The following is a 23,705-nucleotide window of genomic DNA, read 5'->3' as shown; positions in this document are numbered from 1 at the left end:
TACGAGATAGAACTAGAAAAACGAAGTAAGCTAAATTTCTTAGTTTTAAACTATCAACGTTTGGGCTTTAGCAGTTATAAACTACTGGCAATGTACGAGTACTAAAATTTTGAGGGTATTAATTTGATATTGCTAATTTTAAACTATTATAGAGGTACCGAAGGAGGTTACCATCGCTATTATAAAACCAGATGCCGTACAGGAAGGAAAAATGGAAGAAATAATAGATAACGTACGATTATTATAGAAATAGTTTTTTAGCTCCCTTTGTCTTTTCGGAAGGAAAATCTTACATTACGGTAATCCATTTAGTTAACAGAAGCTGGAATCATGATCTTGAAACAAGAAATAAGAATATTAACTACGGATGAAGCTACTGAACTTTACAAGGAACACCAAGACACTGTAAGATATCATTGCTAAGTTAAATAAACGAAATCATGCATAAGTCCTTTCTATACTAGTATGATAATTAAGTAAGACTAAAAATAAAAATGTCCTTTCTTAATATCTACAGGACTATTATGAGCAGCTAATCGATTATATGACTAGGTATTATATATATTTTAATCATACTTATATTATAATAGTTTTAAAACTACCTAGGCTAGTTATTCAGTTAATGGATAAGTAAAATGTATCAATAGTTACCTATTAACCTTGCCTGAACTCATCAAAATTTCTATTGCAGCGGCCCATGTTGTGTACTAATATTAAGCAAGGACGGAGTTGGTGATGGTATTATTAATGAGTGGAAAGAAATTATTGGGCCTCCAGAAGCAGCTGAAGAAAAGGAGCAATATCCAGAGGCTTGGCGATCTTTATATGGTACGGATGCAAGGTTGAATGGTCTCCATGGCAGTGATTCACTAGATAATGCTGCTAGGTAAATTAGCTACTTTGATATATACATGACAACATCCTACCAGAAGTTGTAAGCAATTTCTCCTAAATTTTTTAATATAATAGGGAACTAGCCTTTTTCTTCCCAGACTTTTCTGTACCTAAAGTCATTCGTTCTCGTCCTCAAACTGAGGAAAGGCCTCCATCGAGGCTGCAAAGAACTCTTGCTCTAATTAGACCCGAAACTGACTCCGAAAGCAAACGTATGTATTTCATTACACTCCATTATTTATAATAAATTCATGGATTTATTCTTAATTACAATCTGTAATGCGTATAATAAATGCAATTTTTACATTGTGTACCAAAATTTTTGAAATATCTTTCAGAGAGAATTATAGGAGCGATTGAAGATGCTGGATTTACTATTGCTATTCAAAAAGAAATACAGTTAACGAGAGAAGAAGCTGAGGAGTTTTATAGAGAGCATAAATCGAAGGATTACTTTGAGAAATTAATTACACGAATGACTAGGTTAGTTAAAGCAATTTATGAATTGGAATTCTCGATAGTAACATTGACTATCATTTTCATCCTAATGTACCGTACATACTTATACTTTTATCACGCTAATTTTGATCTGTGGTCTCAGTGTAACAGAATTAAGCGATCAATGTGTTTAAAGCAACATTCTAGATGTACTATATATTTTGATACTATAGTTAATGCTAACTTTTACTCGATATTAGTGGTCCATTAGTTGCCTTGGCATTAGCAAAACAAGATAGTGTTGATGCTTGGAGAGATATGATTGGACCACCCGATGTTAACCTTGCCAAAGAGCTAGCACCATCGAGGTATGATATGTTTACAAACGCAAACCTTCACTATAATACCTTTCGCGATATAAGAGAGCTGATGTTAGTTCTGTGTTGAATTTTTTAGTTTGCGAGCTCGTTATAGCTCGGATGATGTTAATGTAGTTCATGGTAGTGAAAATCATGAATCCGCGGAAAAAGAATTGGAATTCTTTTTCCCAGAGCGGAAGAAGACTCTTGAGAAAACTTTAGCTGTGATTAAGCCTGATGGAATGGAGAATAAAGGTAAATTTACCCAAGTATCACTACTCGAAATGTAGATTTCTTATTGGAATTAACTAGAGCTATAGCTGAATTCATCTCATCTTAATATTTTTCCTTAATTTCACGTACATAGAAAAAATTATCCAAGAAATTGAAAATGCTGGATTTAATATTGCAATGCAAGAGGAAACTGTATTAACCAAGGAACTAGCTTCTAAGTTTTATAAAGAACATGAAGGAAAGGATTTCTTTGACAGCTTGACTTCCCTTTTGAGCAGGTAAACCAAATTGCAGCTATAATTGAATTATTAGTCTAATTTTTATTTAATTAATTACAGTATCACAATAATGCGTTATTTAACATGAAATTGATTAGGTATATTAGCCAGCTTACTTTATTTTATTCTGTTTTATTAAATATTGCTTTACTTGTATATTTATTATATTAGTGGACCATCCCTATTTATGATTTTGGAGAAAGAAGAAGCCGTTTCAGGTTTTAGAAAGATGATCGGCTGTAATGATCCTGATGTTGCTAAGCAAAAGGATCCCACCTCGTACGTTCATACGTTGATAAATTATATCTTAAAAAACTATAATCATTTTATTTTACAAATATCTTTATAATTTCGTTTACTAAATGATTCATTTCGTTAATCATCTTAGACTTCGAGCTATGTTTGGATCCAATATTGTATCTAATGCATTGCATGGAAGTACGAGTTATGAAGAAGCAGTAGATAAACTTGGTGTCGTCTTCGGAAGTTCAGCCACAAAGGCTTTGAAAGGTAAATGTTTAGTTGTTATAAAGGATAATAGGTTTATTGCTATCGCCTTCAATATCGATTTTTGAAGAGTTTTAAACATCTACTGATAATCTATATCGTTTTCTTGTAATTTATCTGTGATTTAGTTGGTGATGAGGGGAATGAAGAAGAAGCTTACGGTGATGACTTTGAGGAACAAGCAGTAGATCAAACGGATGATGGTAAGCCGATTAATGGAGATACAACAAATGAAGAAAATGTACCTGAAGATGGTGAACTGGAAGATGAAGCTGGGAAAGATGCTGATTTTGTTGAAGAAGAGCAACATGATGAAGTACCGGTTGAAGACGTGAGTCTAAGTTTAATATTGACGAAATATGCACATGATGAAAATTACCGTTAGAAATTTAAAAGAAATTCTGAGTCAAGAGCGCGGAACAGATATTTTACCAATACTTTTGTTTATAAGTAAAATGCTTTACTTCTTTTTAAGTTTGATCATGAAATGCTTATTATAATATATCAGGAGGGTAATCAAGCTGAAAATGCGAGCACTAAAGAAGATGGCGATACCACTAGTTTGCATCAGAGTGATCGTTCAGAGAGTGCACATCCTGAAGTAGACGATAATAAGAGTACAAATGATCAAGATAGTGAACAAAATTCAGAAGAGGCTCAGACAAATGGTAAAGCTGATAGACTTAAAATATGTATATGATTATATTGTGTTGGTTCTATCAAAATTGTAAGTTATTTGAAGCTATTACTAATTTAATTAGCGCTATTATTATTGTAGATGCAGATGCAGTTAATAATGAGGAGCAAGAAGAAGTTGATAATACTGAAGATAATAAATCAGTTAGAGATGAACAACAAGATGAAGCTTCGGAAGCTGCAAGTCAAAAACAAGATAACATCTCTGTAAATGCTGAGGAGAAAGGGGCAGAAGCAGATACTGAACCAGTAGCTTCAGTTACTGGTGACGACGATAGAACAGCGGAAGCGGAAAATTCACCTCCTGATGAAGAACAGCCAGTGGAAAACTCCCAGCTGGATGGTGATCAAAATGCAGCAGAAGATGCTTCTGCTGAGCCCCCGCAGGCAGATAAAACAGATGATGATAAAATTGAAGATACTGCAGGAGATGATATTCCAGAAGAAAAGTTCACAGAATAGTAAAGTTATGGTTCTTTCACTTTTTTCAGCAAATTAAATTGGTAATAATCATCGATGGTTTATAAATTTAGACTGATGGTTATTCCTTGCAAGAATTTATCGATAATTATATAATAATAGCTACATTGGATAATTGCGCAATATGATAGCAAGATTATAGTATTGCATCAACTATTGGTAGGTATAACTTGTAGTAAGTTTTTCAAGTTAAATGTTGGATTGAATATAAATTTCAGATTCATTCTTACCAGAAATTTTTGCTATTTCCACAGTGTTAATAGCATACATATTAATTAATAAGTATTGATAGCCAATTGTATAATACTGTATGCCATTATACTGTCATATAATTATGTAACTGATAACTACTTGATTGTGGCTCATTTGAGGTGTAAATAATAAGTCTATAAGCGAACCTATAATTTTTACTACTTCCTACTGAAGTCATTTGAACGATCTTGTGATACGAATTGCATTTCTGTTAATGAATATTCTTATGAAGCAAAACCAAAAACTAATAAGTACATTAGAGGCAATTTCTAGCTTTTTTTATTTTACTGTTAGTATCATCATGTCCAACTTAGGTAATTAATTATTTTTATTATTTACGAACCAATTAGTATAATAGAATTACTTGTATATCCGTACAATCCGAAGCTATGAAGCTATCGGTGATATACGGTATGAAATAAACGTTTCTTAAAGATAGACCTTCCATAATTTTCGTAAAGAGGTTACAATTTATTGCAGTTTATAGCTAGATCATTGTTATGTAGGACACCAAATCGGTATACATCGTTAATTTGCTATGCTTAACTAATTAGGAACATTTGCCTTCTGAATTGCTAATCGCAGTAACTGTCTAATATAACGAGATAGTTTCATTCTGAAGAATACTAATTTTCGGGATAATATTAGTAGAAAGTGTAAAGTTTATGAATAATAATGACCTTATCGTAGATAGATATTAATTAACTTAATTAAATACATTTATGTCCAGTAATCAAGCCTACGTACCGGGCAAAAATTCATTTCCAGTACACTACCGTTATCATCTGTTCAATAAAACAGTAGTGATAAGTTTGCAACTATCCACTATGTTAATAGATAATTTTCAAACAGTGCTATTTATTCATCGGTTTATCGTTTTCAACATGAGGTTTCGCAAGTAAATTTACAGAAATGGTTTAAATATACCCGTACTTGATTATATTTATCGGAACGCAGAAAATGAAATACGCTACAGAGTTGGTTTATGTGAAGTATCAAAGATATGCATGTAAAGACAAACTTCCATGATAATAGTAATATTTATCGAATTTGAGTAGCATCTAATGGATAATTATCTACTTAAAATAATAAAAATAAATGCGCAAAAAAGTTTCAAACACCAGTTCTGAGTAGTTATGAGCTACGGATGAAATATGGGTACTCTGATGATCATCGCTAAGGAATATAACTCTAGATACGAATTTTTGATCACACTTGTTTAAAATTTCGTTGAATTTCCATTTTCTTCGTGAAACCTCTTAGCTGCTTCTATTTCCTATATAAGATAGAAAATTTGCCAAACGCAAAGTAAATATCGGGTACTACTGAAATCGACATAATTATAGTGAAGGAAATGTTGATAGCTACATTCAGTGGCAATAGTCATTAGAACTTAAAAGCGCTATAGTACCGTCGTAATTGCTGCTTTAAGGTTACTATAAGCATCTGGCAAGTGATCATTAATGATAATATGATCAAAGACTCCTGGTGATTCTCCTTTATAAAAATAAGTAATAATGGGTTGGAAATGTTAATTAACAGCAAAAGCCAAAACTGAAAGTAAAGGATTATATGGAACATACCAAATTCCATTTCAATAATTGCAGTTTTTAATCGCTTCTGTAGACTTTCCTCAGTTTCTGTCGCACGATTTCTAAGTCGTTTCTCCTATTATATGATTCAATTTTTATAGTGATTAAAAATTACAATATCCTACGTAATCCCCAAAAATCAAACCTGTAAAAGAGCTTAAGTTGTCTATTTTATAATTAATATAAGATAAAAACTGAAACTAATTATGAATGATTACCAATTCTGCCTGATTTGGTGACTTAATGAATATATAAGTTACTGGTAGATCGGTTTTTTTAAGTATTTTTATTCCCTATTAAAATTAAGAGCAGATCCATGATAAGAATGGCAATCCGTTGATAGCGCCTGTTATGATACTTGGATATGGTAGTACTATGTACAGCTTCTATTGTCTAATTGGTAGATGTATAAAATTGTAAACTTTATAACAGTGATGATAGATTTAATTTAATACCTGGACATCGATATCCAATAGACACACTTTTCCACTATTGGTTACATCTTGGACAGCTTTTTTGCTGTAGCAGATGTGATTGTAATGATGGAATTAGGAAAATTATTTGGTTTGTTAGCGACTGGAGATATTATTAGAAGATATTTTATAGAGTTTGTTACCGAAATTTATTGATTACCTTGTACCATACAGATTGCCCGAATATTCTGCACTCTCAATAAATTCTCCATTTTTAATACGTCTAGTCATTTCATCACGTTGGGTAAAATAATATTCTACCATGACGATATGCAAAGTTGACACTTAAACCTTTATTCAAATATCAATACAATCATCAATTAAGATAATATTCCATTATATTGTATGACTATTTACCCCTGCCGTTTTGCTCGCCTTGTCGAGGTTTACGCGTAGTATCTATATTCCATAAATAAGGTAAGAATATTTTAATGGGTGTCTGCTTGAGACTGTAGTTATATTCATATAGTCATCCATGTTTTAGTTATACTGGTGTGTATATACAAGCATATATTTTTATCTTCAGTATGACTCCGTAAGGTTGTTGCGATCATTAATTGCTATCAAGTACTACTAATTATCGACATGCTACAACACCATTTCCATATTATGATTATGTCGAATAGTATTTAAATTTTGTATTGTGTAATGTAGAATTAGATTAGTTAGCGTTAGATCAGTTTTAGTGTTGCAAGTATATTAATAATATTAACTTATTTAATTATGGCATGTATATTATAAATTTAACAGCAACAATGTATTGATCTATTTGATATTATCCATTTACATATCGTTTACGATTTAACTTACGTGATATGCTTAAGCCGAAATAATAAGGATAGTCTTTGAGTAGCATCTTAATTAAGGTACTTTTTCCGCTTCCAGAAGGGCCACAAAAAGCAATCGATCGTAGTGCCATTGCTGACAAGATATTAGCTAGCCAAGAGAATATAATACGATGCAATATTAGTAGAAGAATAGAAAGTCCCAAGGTTACTATTAGAAGAATATCTACGAATGATAGAGTTTACAGGTATGCAGTAGTCATGAAATTATGGATTGGCTATAGTATTGCCTTTTAGCTCTAATAGCTAGATTTTGACTGTCCTATTAGCTAATACTTATTGAAGATTTGGATATTTTACTTATTATTATAGGTATTGGATAGCCAGAAAGTAAAACAATTCCAATTTTTTCTCTAGCCTGATATGATCATAAACTATGCAAAACCCTTAGCAATCTCTTGTACAATTATAATTATTGCCTACTCAACGATAACAAATACGGACAACGATATATTCTATTTCTATTTTTTCCATAAAACAATAATTACCATTGTAAGCTACGCAAGGATAAATAACGATGACAACTGTTAAATTATTGACTAGATGATAGAACAGCTGATTATTTTTCACTTCCTTCCCCTTTCCAAAATAAATTGCTGCCAATGTATACGTTGATAATTGAAATTGTACTACTTTGACATTACATTAGCAAGAGCTATTTTATATTATTATCTACTGCTAATACTACTACAATTTCTTTAAAAAATTGATGTTTATTTTCGGATCTTTTGTCATTAACAAATAGCATTTATTTTTTATATGAGGAAAAAGACGATGGTTCAAGACTTGTCTATCGGAAAGATATAATATACACATATAGATACATTTTTACAAAAATGTACCCATGCCAGGATATCTATTCTGTGTGTTTACAGAGGTTATACATTGATGAAGTGATTTTTATTGAACTAATTTTAGAAATTCTTTCTTTCTTTTAACCTCATTTGAATGTCAATATTTCGACTAGCGAAAATTTGTTATTGACTATTATTCATTTACAGTATATCCCTTATAAAAAGCTGTTCTTGGGTTCATTCAAATCTGGTTGGGGATTTCTAATTATATACAATATGAAAAAACAACGACAAAACATACGTTGACCAGGATTTTATAATAAAGAGCCATTCAGAGGGTAAATAAGTGATAGAGCAATTTAAAGACTCCTAAACCATAGTAGCAGTTGCGTTTCATGTTCATGATAACGATGATATCATAAGGGTCTATCGAATGATCAGTTAGGAAAGTAATTATTCGTTCTATAGTTTATCGCGGAGATAATTTAATTATAACGAGTCATTAATTATGAAATATTTTACCTATCCAAGCAAGAAATACGATCATCAATTGATCATGTAGCAATAGACAGTGCTGTATATAGCGTCTTAGTGTAAATTTTGTATGTTGATATTATCCATCTAAGAGGTAATCATTGACAACGAAGCGTTGATTTAATCAATTTTGTCATGGTAATGTAAAAAGTTAATACGCTTATATTGTAGGTTGACGGTCTAGAACTATTCCTAGTTTTAATCGACGTATAAATAACTGCATTGATCGATTAGCTAAATAAATAATGATATTATAGAGACGAAAGCGCTCAGGCCAGACGGAAATCACGAATCATCGGCTTAGCTAACTGAGTTGTGATGTAGTCATATTCCTGCGAGCAGCTCTCATTTTTCCGATAGCCCTGATGTACATTAATGGCTTGGACTTTGCCAATTTTCTAAAACTAATCTATTCTACACTGTCTAAGTTGGTAGGAGAGAGAGGGAGATAGAAATTACAGTATTTACATTTAAAGTAACGATCAAATTAAAAGCTATTCAAGCTGATAAATGTTTCAACGAATTTACAATTATTCATCAACTCTGCCTTGCTGGTCATTGACATGTTCAATTTTGCCATTACTAGTTTTAATATGGGATCATAAATGATGTCAACGGTTGGGTAGAATTACTAACATAGCTGGATGGAAGCAGTTTACCGCATATTCCCAGTAAATTGACAAATCCGATTTGGATATTAATCGTCGAGTAAATTAAGTTCAATTCAAACTACGTCGATATAGCATACCAAATATTTTGGGGCCGTTTTTGGGCCTTCTGTATGAAAACAATATTGACATAGGGAATTAAGTGATATAGAAAGTAGGTAAAAATTCTATTCCAGTCTGATTTTAATCTTTATCTAATTTGATGCTTCATTTTCAAATGATTAAATCATTTACATTGATAATACGAATAGCGCGTTTGATGGCGTTGGCCTACTTTTGAAATCGAGCAAGCATAAAATGGTCTATAAAAATACTGAACATTGTTACTGATTTATTAGACAGCAATTTCAATAAAGTAGTAGTGCATAGTACATATATTATTTTGATTAACACCCAGCGTTAAAATAATCGATCCATTGTTGACAGCTACTGCAATAGAATTAGTAAAAAGTTTTTATTTTACGCCCCTTTATTGATCATTTCGATCATGATCATTATTCGATTGCGGAGTAGACATTCACGGAAATTATTCGAATAGTTATGACAGACACGATCACCTACAATAATTTTAGCTCAAAGTACTGTACGTGTTATTTGTCATGTCGTAAAGAGTAATGAAAAGTTTCCGCTTGGATCGTCAAGGCTATCCTACTTTTTCCTACTACATATATATATATATATCCATTACTCTGCTTAAGTTTAAAAGTTATTTCCCTTGATTTTTCCCTCTGTCGCGATAAGAGTATATTGCGAGTTCACAATCATAGGTTCTACCATTGCTATTGCCCTATATGAAGTAGAATTTACTTCCATGAACTCTCCTCATAGGTGGTATAAACATAGACAATAATGAAATAATGTAACTCGATTAGTGGAAAAATATTGATATTGACTATTGGCAATTCGAAATTGAAAGGGATTAATCATAAGAAAGCGCCTACGTTTATGCCAACCTGCGTGTTCAAAGTGTATAACATATACTTTACAGAAAACTTTACTTAACTTACTATGTTTTTTTTGCTGCTAGACAAGTTCATGGAATGAACTATACATCATGTTGCAGTATCTTTAGTTATTCAAATTGGAGGGATAGAAGGAAAAAAGAAAATAGTTTCTTGTATATTACAAGATGAAATTTACTTGATTTCAGTTCTTTTCGCGTTGAAAATGGGTAGTAAAATACTCGTGTAGGAGGAAAATGTAGTGATGATAACGGATAACATCGTTTAGTAAGGATTGGCCACTCAACGAGTCATGGAGTCAAAAATAGATGAAATTTTTATAATAAACTATTCTACCACAGCAGGCTTTCAAATATATTAGTACTTAATATTTGTGCTACAATCGGGAGATAGGTTTATTTTACTGTAGACGTTATGATCGCAATCTAACGCTCGCCTTTATTCAATGCCTGTATGCAACTTTAATAGGGATTATACCCATCGATTGTGATTAATAATTCTTCAAAAAGACATCAATCAAATCTACCTAGGTTGCACTGATTCATTTATTAGGCGAGTATCAATCGGCTATCGCCATATTTACTATGGATATACTACAGTATTTTGCATTAATGGCTGACGGAAACGAAACTAGCACCCATCTGAAGTGACAAAATCACTATTCATCAACGTTAAATATTAGAGCGTTTCTTAAGCTTTTGTTAATCATAATTGTATTCTTCCCCACAAATTTTGAAACTACAATCAATAACGATACCTTTCAATTTTATCATCGTGACACATACAGTACTATTCAGTACCATATAGGAGTTAGTTATACAGTATCCCAAAGGTGAATTTTCCATAAGCTATCCAACTGCCAACTGTATATCGTAGTTTCAATATTGGTTGCACGTCTCAATCAGAAAATTACTCGTATCTACAGTTTCTGTAAATGATGAGCTTGGTAGGACAGAAATAGAACGGTAGGGAAATGTTCGATAGGCATTTACAGTGGTATTGCCTATGGTATTTAGGGTATCGAAAATGATCATATCCACGCGATGGCTTTCATTTTTCGATCTGATTAAGCTATTATTTTTTTCCTCGCTAAATTCATCAGCATCCATTGTCAAGCGTAGGATTAGTAGATAGATTGAATTTGATATCGGCCTAATCGCTTCGCTATAGTGCCGAGAGCTTGTATATTTATGTTGATCGAGAGAGGTTTAAAATAGTGCTTTGCTGTAGTGCCGGCAGTTTGTTTATTGGTGTTGATCTGGAGAGAGGTTGAAATGATGCCTGGTAAGAGATTTTATCCTCCTCCATGATGAAATGCAAGTAAAGATTGATTAATTAATATATGATGATGTAGAATGGGTGATTGATGCATACCGATCAATACTTCAATTTTATATAGCAATGGATTGATAAATTTGCCATCAAACTGTGTTGGTTATATTCATTATTGATGACTTTGCCGGACCACATGCAGTTATTGGATAGCAGATTGTATCCGTAGGATATCGATAACGCCTATCCTAGTTTGAGGATTAGATACGAAATGGATGAGTAGATACGAGCATTATCTATAGTGAATGGGTTAGCAAGATTGTACAGTATCGTATTTCAATATTGAATTATAAATTGAATTCTACCAAGATCCCTCCTATTTTATGGAAAAGGATCTTATAAAAATGCGATTGAGGCATTTATACTATTTGAACTATTGTCGAATTGATAATGGAGAATTCAATCCAAGTCTATCGATATACACTACAGTACTGAGTATAGTGTTGGCCTATTCTTCAAACTGCGCTTAGTCGTCAGCGTTCTAGTATCCTATTCTTGTCGCTATCTGTTCTTCACTGACGATCAAAGTTATTGAAGCATTTCCTATTCTTAGTAGTCTAATAGTATGGCAAAATGATGGACGATGATTGCATGGTATGGGAGTAGATAGATGGAAAACGATCCTTGCTCTTTGTCGTTTTAGTCTTATACAAGCCTATCGGAACATTTTAGAAGTTGCAATGACGCCTGAAATACAACATTTTATTCTACGTTTACTGCAGATTTGAGGTATTTATGATCGACTACGTTGGATCCATTGGAAGGGTCTATCTCCTATCTCTTACCTAATTTGATGCGATGGCTTCTAAAAATGGTGGACTAAAAGTTGAAAATAGTTTAAGATGATGATCGGAATGGCAACGATTTGAATGGATAGTCGATGAATGGCAACAGCAGTCTCGACAGCCGATCTCGTTATCCTGTTACGCTAATATCTCAAGATTGTCTACTATTTCAATGGTACTTGCAGTTAGTCCAATGCTATCTCTTGGCTTGATTTAGGGGCAGTGATTGCTAGATTTACTCCTAACGCATTCCCTATCGAGAGAATAATGATGATGGGATTTGAATTTGAATAAATTAATAGAAGAGCAATTGGCGTTTAGGCGTTGGATCCGAAAGCTCTTGGACGGAGGGAATTTGCCGGTTGAGCTTACTCAAGTTCTACTCTTGCTATAGACCTACGCTTACAGTAGGTGAGAGTATAGGCTAGTGTATAGCGCTACCGGTTACTTCGCTATGGCGCTAGTCAAGCAGTCCACATGGATTGGATATCAACAACAGTGCGTAGTATTCTCTTTCTATACACAATCCTCAACATATTATTTACGTCATAGTGTCTTATAGAACTGAATGATACGTTTGAGCATGAACTGAAGTACAAGAAATGAGTCATCATATCTGGTACCGGTGTACTGTAGTTGAAGCCAGATGGGTACGTAAATGATGTCACCTATAGCCACTCATTTCACTGTAGTGTAGCTAGTAGATTAGCGAGCTAGATTGGGGACATTACTTTTGCTCACCATGTGCTACAGTACGTACTACTCGTACCAGTACAGTCGACAGTCAATATGGCTACGTAGAATGATGTCACTCATAGCGATTTCGTTCACTATAGTGTAGCTAGTAGTTTAGCCATTCACTTCAGCGACATTGCTTTTGCTCACGACGCGTACAGTACCAGTACAGTCGATAGTCAATATGGGAGATGGGTACGTAAAATGATGTCACCTACAGCGATTCATTTCACTCTAGTGTAGCTAGTAGTTTAGACATCATTCTTACGACATCGCTTTTGCTCACGATGTGGTACTGTACTAGTATAGTCGACAGTCAATATGGCGTTGAGCGAGATGGGTACATAACATGATGTCACTCATAGCGATTCAGTTCACTATAGTGTAGCTAGTAGTTTAGCCATTCAGTTTTACGACATCACTTTTGCTCACGATGTGGTACAGTACTAATACAGTCGACAGTCAAAGTGGCGTTAAGCGAGATAGGTACGTAAAATGATGTCACCCATAGGATTCATTTCATCTAGTGTAGATATTAGTTTAGTCATTCAATCTAGCGACATTACTTTTGCTCATGATGTGGTACAGTACCAGTATAGTCGCCAATCAATATGGCTTTGAGCTTTCTGCAGTGGGTACTAACATGGCAGTGAATATTACTGAATGGAAGAGGTAATTTAACCTGTTATGATATCATCCAGTAGTTCTTTACCGTACAGTCTACAGCACTGTATCTGGTTGGAATCACTGTTTCGTTGTAGATGATGACTAAAATTACTACTAAAATAACACAAAAACAACCTGATGGAGGTAAGAGAACATACAGTACAGTAATAACGCCACACGGGACTTATGAACATCTAACATAACAGACTACTATACTGTACAGTATACTGGAATTGGTTTTCACCAAGTGGGGTTATTTGCCCAGGGTTGCTGTACTGTACTGTACACTAGTGTCCTACAAGACATTGTACTGTACTATGCTGTTTGGACGGTGTTCCACAGTGCATAGTACAGTACTGTACTGTACAGTACAGTATGTAGGATACAGTGTACAGTGCACAATACTATACTGTACACGATCAGGATTCCTTGGCGGTTGGGTGGTTTTCTCCTTCTTCCTCTACTGTATCTGTATGGTCTTACTGCCGCTGATACTGATACCAGTGTAAGTGGGTTATTTGCCCAGGGCTGCTGTCATGTACAGTGTATAGTGTACAGTACAGCACTCTAGTATCCTACAAGACATTGTACTGTGCTGTTTGGACGGTGTTCCACAGTGCACAGTACATAGGATACAGTGTACAGTGCACAGTACTGTACACGATCAGGATTCCTGGCGGTTGGTTGGTTTTCTCCTTCTTCCTCTACTGTATCTGTATGGTCTTACTGCCGCTGATACTGATACTAGTGTACAGTACTGTAAGTGGGTTATTTGCCCAGGGCTGCTGCCATGTACTGTACAGTACTGTACTCTAGTATCCTACAAGACATTGTACTGTGCTGTTTGGACGGTGTTCCACAGTGTACAGTACATAGGATACGGTGTACAGTGCACAGTACTGTACACGATCAGGATTCCTTGGCGGTTGGGTGTTTTCTCCTTCTTCCTCTACTGTATCTGTATGGTCTTACTGCCGCTGATACTGATACTAGTACTACTGTAGTACCACAGTGGGTCTATAGTGGTGGCGCTAAGGCGGTCCTGTTATTGTTGTCAACTGATCAACAACGATCATAGGAGAGAATGAATCAAAATGCCCAAAAAATTTAAAGGAACCAACACCAAAGCGGAAACTGCCCGGTCGAGGAAAGCTGCTGCCAGAGAAGCATCAGAAGTGAAGAGAAGAGAAGAAGCAGAAGATGCTCTATGGCAAGAAGATGATAAATTGGTATTGAGAAAGCTTTCACGTAAGGTACGTGCTTAAACGATCCTATTGATCCAATAGTAATCGATTTATGGCGTCCAATTCACTTCTATACAGTCAGACAAATGATGCAGAGAGTGCTTACTATCCAAGTTCTGCAGCATCTTTGATAGCCTGCGCATGATAAAGAATCAATTCCAATTCTATATTATAATAAAACTGGATATCAATGATTCACAATACTGCAGCTGCCTTCAGAATGAAATGGATTGAAAGAGAGAGAATGCAATGCCACGCTATCATTCTTCCGTTTTTTGTTATAATGGATTTGATTATAGACGAGTAATTATGATTATTATTATCATTTCTTCTTTTTTTGGGGGGGGGGGGAAACTCCTATCATCAATTTCTGCATTTCCTTAAATTGGATACACGAATGAATCATCCATCGCTGTTTATAAAGTAGATGTTGAGCAAAGTTGGTTACAGTACCATCAAATTGTAGATAAAACTCCAAGTTAGAGAGTTCAATGGTACTCGGCTGATTCTTGATACTGCTATCCATGAGATAACAGATTCCTTGATTGACATTCTTAATACTAAGTAGGACTACTGTACATTGCGATCAGTGTCCTTGCACGAATTGATTTGACATTATGCCAAAGAATGAGAAGGAAAGTGTCAAATCTGACGCTACTATCAACTTGGATATTGAAAGAAAGTCAAAGTTGCAGATAGCATTTTGTTTCCTCGGGTATCATCTTTTCAGTATTGAATTGGAATCACTGAAATGTTCACCTCTATTATCTAAATAACTGCATTAAAATACAGTACTCTGTACAAAAGACTTTTGGCTCTCTTACTTAGGATTCATTGGCTACACGTCAAAAACCCAATATCTCGCACACCTTAGTTAGAAATGACTGATTACCTGCCTGTAAAAAAAGACCCAAATGCTTCAATGTGTTCATAATATTTAATATTTATACTGGATTGTTGTGCAACAAATTTTTTACCGTAGATACTGCAACCGCGGCTATTGCTCATACTGAATTGATTGTAGTCTAATGGGAGGATAATATACCTTTGAATATTTATAAAAATTAATTTACTATATCTCAATTTCCATAAAATATCCTATGTTATATGCAAGCAAATTGTATACGAGTATGTTCTGGCCATTTAGCAGTGATGAGAACATATATAATTAATTAGTTATTAGAGCAATTTTATTTATATTTACAAATTATGCACACTACCAATACAGTAATACACTTATATAATATTAATTATAAAGTAATTATTAACGGTACAGTAACTTTTTAAAATATGAAATTAATCTTATATATGTATTTTCACAAACTTGCTGAGAATAAGCTTTATTTTCTTGTAATCCACAGTATTATCTGTTAGTAGGAATAACATTCAATTTAAATGAAACTTATCCAAATAGGCTGATAAAGAAAGGAAGCAACGTGAAGTGAAAGAAAGGAAATTAGCCAATAAAACTGCTCTGGATGAGGAAGAAAAGAATTTTTCTCCTAGTGGAAAAAATCCCAGCCCTAAAATGACAAGGGCGAAAATTCAAGAAATTCAGGATAAAGAAATCAGGGATAGGAATAAGGCCCAAGAACGAGGTTTGTTGATATGGATAGATGGATTGCATTGGATGCCATGCAAAGTTGTATACCGTATACCTTTTCGTACTTTGTACTTTGGTAATTATATCACAATGCACTAGTTGTACGGTATTGATCAAAGTAAATACCTATTATAGATCTCTTCATATTTCAACACTTTTCCCTACCAATGATGTTTTATTGTCGTAAAGAACCCACTCCACTTTAGATGCTACATGTAGCGTTACTTTATCAGGTTCATCGCAGGAATGAAATAGGCAAAGTCGTCAATTTCTAAACATATTACGGTACTACCAGTAATGTATATCTACTAGTACAATTCAATTAATTAGCATAACGTTTTCTAGTAAATTCAGTATAGGACACCATTTTCTATCCCGACTGTTGTAACAGCTTACCGTCAATAGCTAGTACAATCATTGTCTTCTATACTGCTATGCTGTTTCTGTTATACCGTACTGTATACCGAAAATTTACTAATATTGAATCTTTGAATACAATCCATAAATCGGTGCAAGTATAATTGGAGGTGATAATTTCTACGATATACGAGTGTTATCTTGTTACTGACTACTTTCGCTTATTTGTATCGATTTCAGCCAAGGAAGTATCGAATGAATTAGAAGAAAATATCAATCATGTCATTGCAAAGGAAGTAGCTGAAGGCAATATTGTAGAGGCACGATCTGTAGAAGATGCCATTACTGCTTTAAGTATATCAGAAGGTAAAATCGATCGCCATCCAGAAAGAAGATTAAAAGCAGCCTATACTGCTTATGAAGAACAAGAATTACCGAGACTTCGAGAAGAGCATTCGAATTTGCGGTTATCGCAAGTCAAACAGTTAGTTAAGAAAAATTGGCAAAAATCTCCTGATAACCCAATGAATCAAATTCATACGGCTCTCAACAATAAATCATAATTAATCCTTTTTCTATAGCTTACAGTATGCTATTTATTGCAAGTTTCGTCTTAGTGTTATATTTTGTGTTTAACTAGATTGAATTAATGTGCTGTAAAAATCGATGCTGTAAGTTTTGGCTAAATAAAATGACCGATTTTACACCGAAACGTCATGATTGTGTTCTCAATAAGAAATTAGGAGGAAAGTTTTATCATTTCATGTGCTGCATGCTTATAAATTCAGTTATATTCTGTGCCGATATTGAAATTATACAAGTCTAAATAGTAGTCATTATTAAGGCTATCTATGTTCATTCAATTATGTTCCAACTGCACACAATTTACATGGTATGGTGGTAAATACCTATGCAAATTGCCATTTCGTTATTACTTTCCCGAGATGAAACTTTTTTTACACCTTCATTCAAAGTGTAAGAAATGAATGACCTATTTATATTAAACACCCAATACGCTTTCCATATCAGTGTACAACATTTACGATTTTCAAATATCACAAATCCTTTGAAAATTTTTATCGATTAAACTGTAAAAGCAAATACTGCCTGGGCGCATCTAGATCAATTTAAATTTAATACACATTACAAATTTCTGCAAATAGTCAATCACTTCGATGATTTTTATTTGCACAATTTTGAGGGAATCGGATTAGATTTTGGTCGACTTGATTTGACACTTTTAAATTAGAAACGGCGACTCTGGGAAAGATTTTATTGTATAAATCCTTAAAAAATTGAATTTGTTAATCAGTTTAAGATTTAAATGCTTGTAGGTAGTGCATATATTCAGTATTCAAATAATCCTATTACTGTATTATGTATGAGTAATTGGACTATTCATTTTGATGACTGTTAAACTACTGTATTTAGATGCATTTTAAGCAGTTAATCGATGTCATCAGCCACCTCTCCACATTGATAACGAACAAAATCTAACACTCTTAGGTTTTCTCTTTCAACTAATTCTCCAACTTGGACACTATTATCTAACAAAAATGCTTGATCTAATAGGGCATCTTCATCTATTTCACTTCTTGCGGCATCCCTTCTTATCCGAACAGGATTTACGCCAACAACATGCTGGCATAATTGACGACTCAAATTGAGTTGTTGAAGTTTAGAGGTTTCACTCGTCGATTGACTTTTGTCTATATTTTCTGACGCAATTATAGCACCGTATTTTCCAACATTCAAATCAGAACTAATTTGCTTTCCAACCGAGTGGATATAATAATTTAAAATGCCGTTAGCCGGTGCGGCAACAAATATTCCCCTTCGTAATATAAGATTTTCGCCTATCTTTCCAATAGTGGCAGCAGTGATATTAATCAAACTTCGCTGAGAGTCATGGGTTGTCAGGTTGCCGATTTCTTCGGAATTGTATCGAATCATTGTGGCGATATCTAATGATTTAAGCAGTAGTATAGCATAGCATGTAAATAATTCATTTTATGGTAAGGAAAAGATCTAATATTACTATTTTTACTTGAATAAATAGGATAGGTCGATCAACTTATACACTATACAAAAATATTGGTTGGCGACTCTTATAAGCACCATATCGACTAAAACGAATGTAGTCGTTTTATGCAATGAATCAACTGCAATCTTATATCATTCTATTTTTGTGAACGTAAGAAATTGATATTACAATACCTGTATTCTGTATGGATTTACTTCCATGGTGATAAGTTGTTAAAGCAACATCGTTTAAGAGATTAAGAAAATTTTCATTACGGGCAACAAAATCAGTTTCACAATTGACCTAAAGATTAATATGATAGAATAAACAATGCACAATACTGTAAGTATCGATTGAGATTTTAGAGCATCATTTTTGTAAATAAAGTTATAGTTTTTATGAGCGAGCAGACAAAAAAATTGGCACCAGTAGATACTACTTTTGAAATATTAGCAACACTAGCTATAACGCGATTATGGTTATAAATTAATACCTCGACCATTGCTGCATATGGTTCCTTATAATATATTCCTATTAAACCTTCTGCAGTTTTACGATTTTGCAATTTATTAGCTTTAGCCCATCCCTCTTTCTCGGCTTGAGCAGATAACCAGTTTTCAGCTTCGTCAAGATTGTTATTATGTTGCGCAAGTGCTGCATGACATTTACTAATTGCAAAGCCAGTTCGTTTACGCAATTTCAATAGCAAATCCTTGGATACTTTCACCGAACTTGATAAATACCTGATAGTGCTAGTAGATCGCAGCATCAATCCTTATGACAGTATAAAAAAGGAGAATAACATCAATCCTTATGAGTATTTTTTGACGAGCAAAAGTCATTCTACTGTATTAATGAGTTCTATAAATGAAATGGTTGGATCGGGGATTCGATTACAGTCCTTGAGAGGCGATCGTTCATGATCTTGCAAAAGATGCAGTGATTCTTTACAGTGTCATTATAATTCAAGAATTGCAATATCTCTGTAAAAGACTACACTATATGATACTGCTATAGTATGATTACTACTTGATCGTTTGTTGTTTGAAACAAGACAATATAAGCATGCTAATCAATACTTTTGTGATCTATCTTAACAAGCATGATACAGTAATGATGAATTGTAATCCAGGATGTCGACATATACGTCCAATAGGAAGCAAATGAACTATGATTACTACACATAGGTCGTTGTACAGTTTTCAATATTAATTAAGAAATTGACTGTACAGTATCGTCTTAGAGTGGATTTATAGTAAATCATTGATTAAAAGGTCGAAGCACTGTAGTTAGTTTGATTTAATCTCCTAACTAGCAATATATGAGCTGCATTGCTGCACAAACTGTTCTTTCCGCTTGCTATGCCATCATTGCCATGGGTCCCAGATGTATCGATCATGATATTGGCCGTTCTTTACAAGATAACGAAGAAAGTTGTGGCTACATATGGAAAATAAGAGTAGTTACCTTTGCTTCCATGTCGTAGCAGTATACTTGATAAATTACTAGTCATCTTTTTCTTTCGTTCTGAGATGGTCTACGTCTAACAGCAATAACACTAGCTCCGTATTTGCAAACTCCAGCGACGAGTGGGGGAGCTCTTGCAATTTACAGCTGCACAATGAGCAGCCGGTCAGCCGGAGTGGCACGTTTATGAGTTATGAATGTCCTCATGCGGCGTCTGTCTGTCTGTTTGTGGTCCGCAAGGGTACTGGTACCAGGTAGTTTGCATCATGAGATTTTCCTCAGCCACTGTTGTTTAGCGTTTATTTTCTTACTTCTTACTGCAATTCCATACCTGTCTATTACTAGTATAGGTGTCTATGCTACAAAGTGAAATTATACTATTATAGAATTGACAATCTTGAACTAAATACTGTCTTGGCCAATGGTGATATTGATGTAAATGTTCACTCCTCTGACTGGCTGGCTAGCCTAACCCCGTATCGATTTATCCCTTTGGGATTGCCTATCAACACCGTCTCTAATAGTATTATTATGCGTTGAAGAGTCATAAATTAAACAGTGCACTATCGACGCGTTGCTGATGTCAATATTGGCTCGGTGTGACTGACAACTTGTCCCACTATGTCCACACACAGAGTCTACATAGCGTTAGTATGGCTTTCACAGTCATGAATTCAACACTATCAACACGTCGATTTTAGACGGATGACGTCACAATAAAAGGTTGAAGCCATACTACAGTTGAGACGCCAATACGTTGTTGACGTCATTAGAGGCTATTACTGTCCCCTATCACTATTTCTAGCTGGCTAGTCCATCGCTGCCAGTTGGATCCTCTTCATATTTTCCGTCATGTTTGTTGTAAAATTTCGCTCTTTAGCCAATTATCAATCCATTGAAGAAGTTGTGGATGCTTGTGTATGCCCAACGTTTACTTATATTGCTTTGTTAACTGGCCATGGCCATCTGAAAGTTTGCAATATTCGTAGTGGTCAATGGAGTTGCCTACTCCAAGGCGTTCAATGGTATGTGTCATTGAGCATTTACTTCCTTCCTTCTTTATACTGGCAAGGATGGCCGATTAGACTGCCTTGCATTTTGATATCTTACGCTATTCCTCATTTTAATTGAGACTTTTCATCTATTGGATATTGATCTGCCATTAAAATAGGATTCATATTTTTGTAAGCACGTAGATAGACCAAAATCATGCATTTGCGAGCATTCAGTACATTAGGTTGACAGTTGTATCAATTATGGTTGTCCCATTACAGTCTATCGATATTCTAGAAAATGGTGATTTGATGCTTACTACAGTCAATCCTTGTACAAGGATCATACCAATGAGGATACATGATATAGTGGTAGCTCAGGAAATAGCTTGATTAGAGTCATATAATTGATTCTGTAAAATGAATATCATACGTAGAATATTAAATCGTACCTAGTAGTACAGGTAGTCCATATCGATTGCCATATCTCTATGGTGATAAATGAGTACTCTGTATTTAATTGCATATACTGCAAATACAGTAGGAGCATACAACGAAAGTAGAATGAAATTGTAGTAGCCAAGGATACGGCTTCATCTTATTATTGACTCTGTAATACATTTAGGAGCATACGAGTTTAGTAGTATGAAATTGTAATAGCCCAGAAAACAGCTTAATCTTCTCATATTGACTCTGTAGAATTGAGGTGTCATAAAATGCTAAATCCTACCTAACTAGTCCGTGTTTGTGATATACGTGTGCTGTCTTAAGAAGATATACGTTCTACAAATAGGAGCATACAAATACAGTAGAATGAAATAGGAATACTTTACTGCGATTTTATACTAACCACCATTAATACTGTATTTGTACCTGGATCATGTAAAGATGATATGAGATGATAGTAACAATAAGGTCTATCAAGTAAGTAGCTTGTATGATACTACATTAGGCAAGTCTTTCTAATCACCTTCAAACGAGCAGTTCATGGCTAATATCTTTGATTGGCAAACCTTAATAAACTACTACCGGGTGCAGTATGGAGGCAGTCAAAAATAGTAAACTAAAAGCTGGAGCAACGAATTGATTTTATGGTGTAAGGCTACTGATTATGGATGGTAGAATACAGAAATACTTTGCAGATTGTTAGTTAGTTAGATTTCAAAATGGCGTCAGTCCTTTGTTATTTAACTCCATTATTGTATTTCCTGTAAAAGCAATTAGTCAATAGGGTACTGCGTCCAGCATACTGTACTGTAAAAGCTACATACGTAAATGGAGAGGATGATAAGCGATCCTATTATGAGTAATTAATGATCATTATAATTGCTCGTACAACGGAGGAATGCTGTAACCACAAAGCTATCTTAGTTTTCGTAGGTATCAGAGGTCATGTTTTTTAATCGAGTTATAATATTTTTTTCTCATTACAGCTTCTCATGGATATTAAAACGAAACTACAACCAAATAGATGGAGATTACAGTGTAATAGATGAAAGTTTCGGCGAAAATTCTACAGAAGGGGCGTTAGTAGTCTTTAACAACCAATACGTACTGCAAGTTTATTGCTTACAATATGACCAACAACATAATTTACATCCTAATATGGTTGCTGCAATCCGACCAGAAGAATTATTAGAAAACAAGTTATTATCTACAATATACGAGGCTGATATCAGCAATATTGCTAAATGGAATATATTATCATCGACTCTTGACAGGATTGTTATGATGATTGATAACACCTTTATTGTTGGCTTCAAGTTTGATTCTGACAAGTTAAAAATTTGTTATGTAGTTGATCTAACTACATTTATGAATTTGGGCAAAAAGCTGACTGACGATGACGGTTATGGTTACGTCAGTGGAAAAGTACAACTAGGCCTAATATTCCTTCTTTTTCAGTATGGTTGCATATGTATCCTATTAAAATAAAATGAAATCAATTGCAAAGTTATTAGAGAGTTGATAAAGTTTTATAAACAATTGCCCTTTTAGCTAATAAAATTTTAATTAACTAAATAGGTACTATAAGTAATCCATTTTAGACATATATGCAATAATGTTACATAACCTTAATTATATGATCGCAGTCATTTTAAGTGAGCACAGTGGTAAATGTATAGGCGTTGTGGATGCTCCAAAATATATCTCTACTAATTCAGGTAGGACAGTATATCGCGCTATGACAAGTTTGTTTTGTTTATCCGTATCGTTACCGGGTGAAATTGATTCTGTTTGATATGGTAGCATAAAGGATGAACTGGAGTAAAGTAGATGGACGTACAGATTTCGTATCACTGCTATTGTTAAAAGCTGTACCGTAATTTACTACTAGTTGTTATGGCAAGCATAAATATGCTCTTTCGTACAGCTAGAATTTTTCTGGCTTATGCAGTAACGAGCAAACATTATTTTATTAGACTCCTATCGCTACAGGCATTAATATAGCATTTCATCAGTTACTTATAAACTTGAATTTATGCTTTAAGTAT

The 23,705-nt window shown here is 34.2% G+C and overlaps 4 protein-coding genes across 4 annotated transcripts; 2 read left to right on the top strand and 2 right to left on the bottom strand.

The window, feature by feature from the left end:
* Positions 1–5,540: 5,540 nt before the first annotated feature.
* TRIADDRAFT_50000 (uncharacterized protein) lies at positions 5,541–7,122 on the bottom strand (the record flags this gene model as incomplete). Its single annotated transcript, XM_002110372.1, has 7 exons — positions 5,541–5,635; positions 5,722–5,806; positions 5,949–6,023; positions 6,186–6,249; positions 6,364–6,460; positions 6,561–6,602; positions 7,014–7,122. 7 exons carry the CDS (start codon positions 7,120–7,122, stop codon positions 5,541–5,543), a joined length of 567 nt encoding a protein of 188 aa, XP_002110408.1.
* Positions 7,123–14,618: 7,496 nt separating this feature from the next.
* TRIADDRAFT_49999 (uncharacterized protein) lies at positions 14,619–17,291 on the top strand (the record flags this gene model as incomplete). The annotated part of the gene is made up of 3 exons (XM_002110894.1): positions 14,619–14,777; positions 16,183–16,366; positions 16,969–17,291. The coding sequence occupies 3 exons, from the start codon at positions 14,619–14,621 to the stop codon at positions 17,289–17,291; spliced, it is 666 nt and encodes a 221-aa protein (XP_002110930.1).
* An 883-nt stretch (positions 17,292–18,174) lies between these two features.
* Positions 18,175–19,520, bottom strand: TRIADDRAFT_23029 (uncharacterized protein; the record flags this gene model as incomplete). Its single annotated transcript, XM_002110371.1, has 3 exons — positions 18,175–18,692; positions 18,967–19,054; positions 19,245–19,520. 3 exons carry the CDS (start codon positions 19,518–19,520, stop codon positions 18,175–18,177), a joined length of 882 nt encoding a protein of 293 aa, XP_002110407.1.
* Positions 19,521–21,070: 1,550 nt separating this feature from the next.
* Positions 21,071–23,145, top strand: TRIADDRAFT_54371 (uncharacterized protein; the record flags this gene model as incomplete). The annotated part of the gene is made up of 2 exons (XM_002110893.1): positions 21,071–21,243; positions 22,644–23,145. 2 exons carry the CDS (start codon positions 21,071–21,073, stop codon positions 23,143–23,145), a joined length of 675 nt encoding a protein of 224 aa, XP_002110929.1.
* Between the last annotated feature and the right edge of the window lie 560 nt (positions 23,146–23,705).

This window comes from Trichoplax adhaerens, genomic scaffold, assembly GCF_000150275.1.
Source record: "Trichoplax adhaerens TRIADscaffold_3 genomic scaffold, whole genome shotgun sequence".
In the NCBI taxonomy this organism is placed as follows: domain Eukaryota; kingdom Metazoa; phylum Placozoa; class Uniplacotomia; order Trichoplacea; family Trichoplacidae; genus Trichoplax; species Trichoplax adhaerens.
The sequence above is the reverse complement of the archived record's forward strand: the minus strand, read 5'-3'. Positions and strand labels throughout refer to the sequence as shown.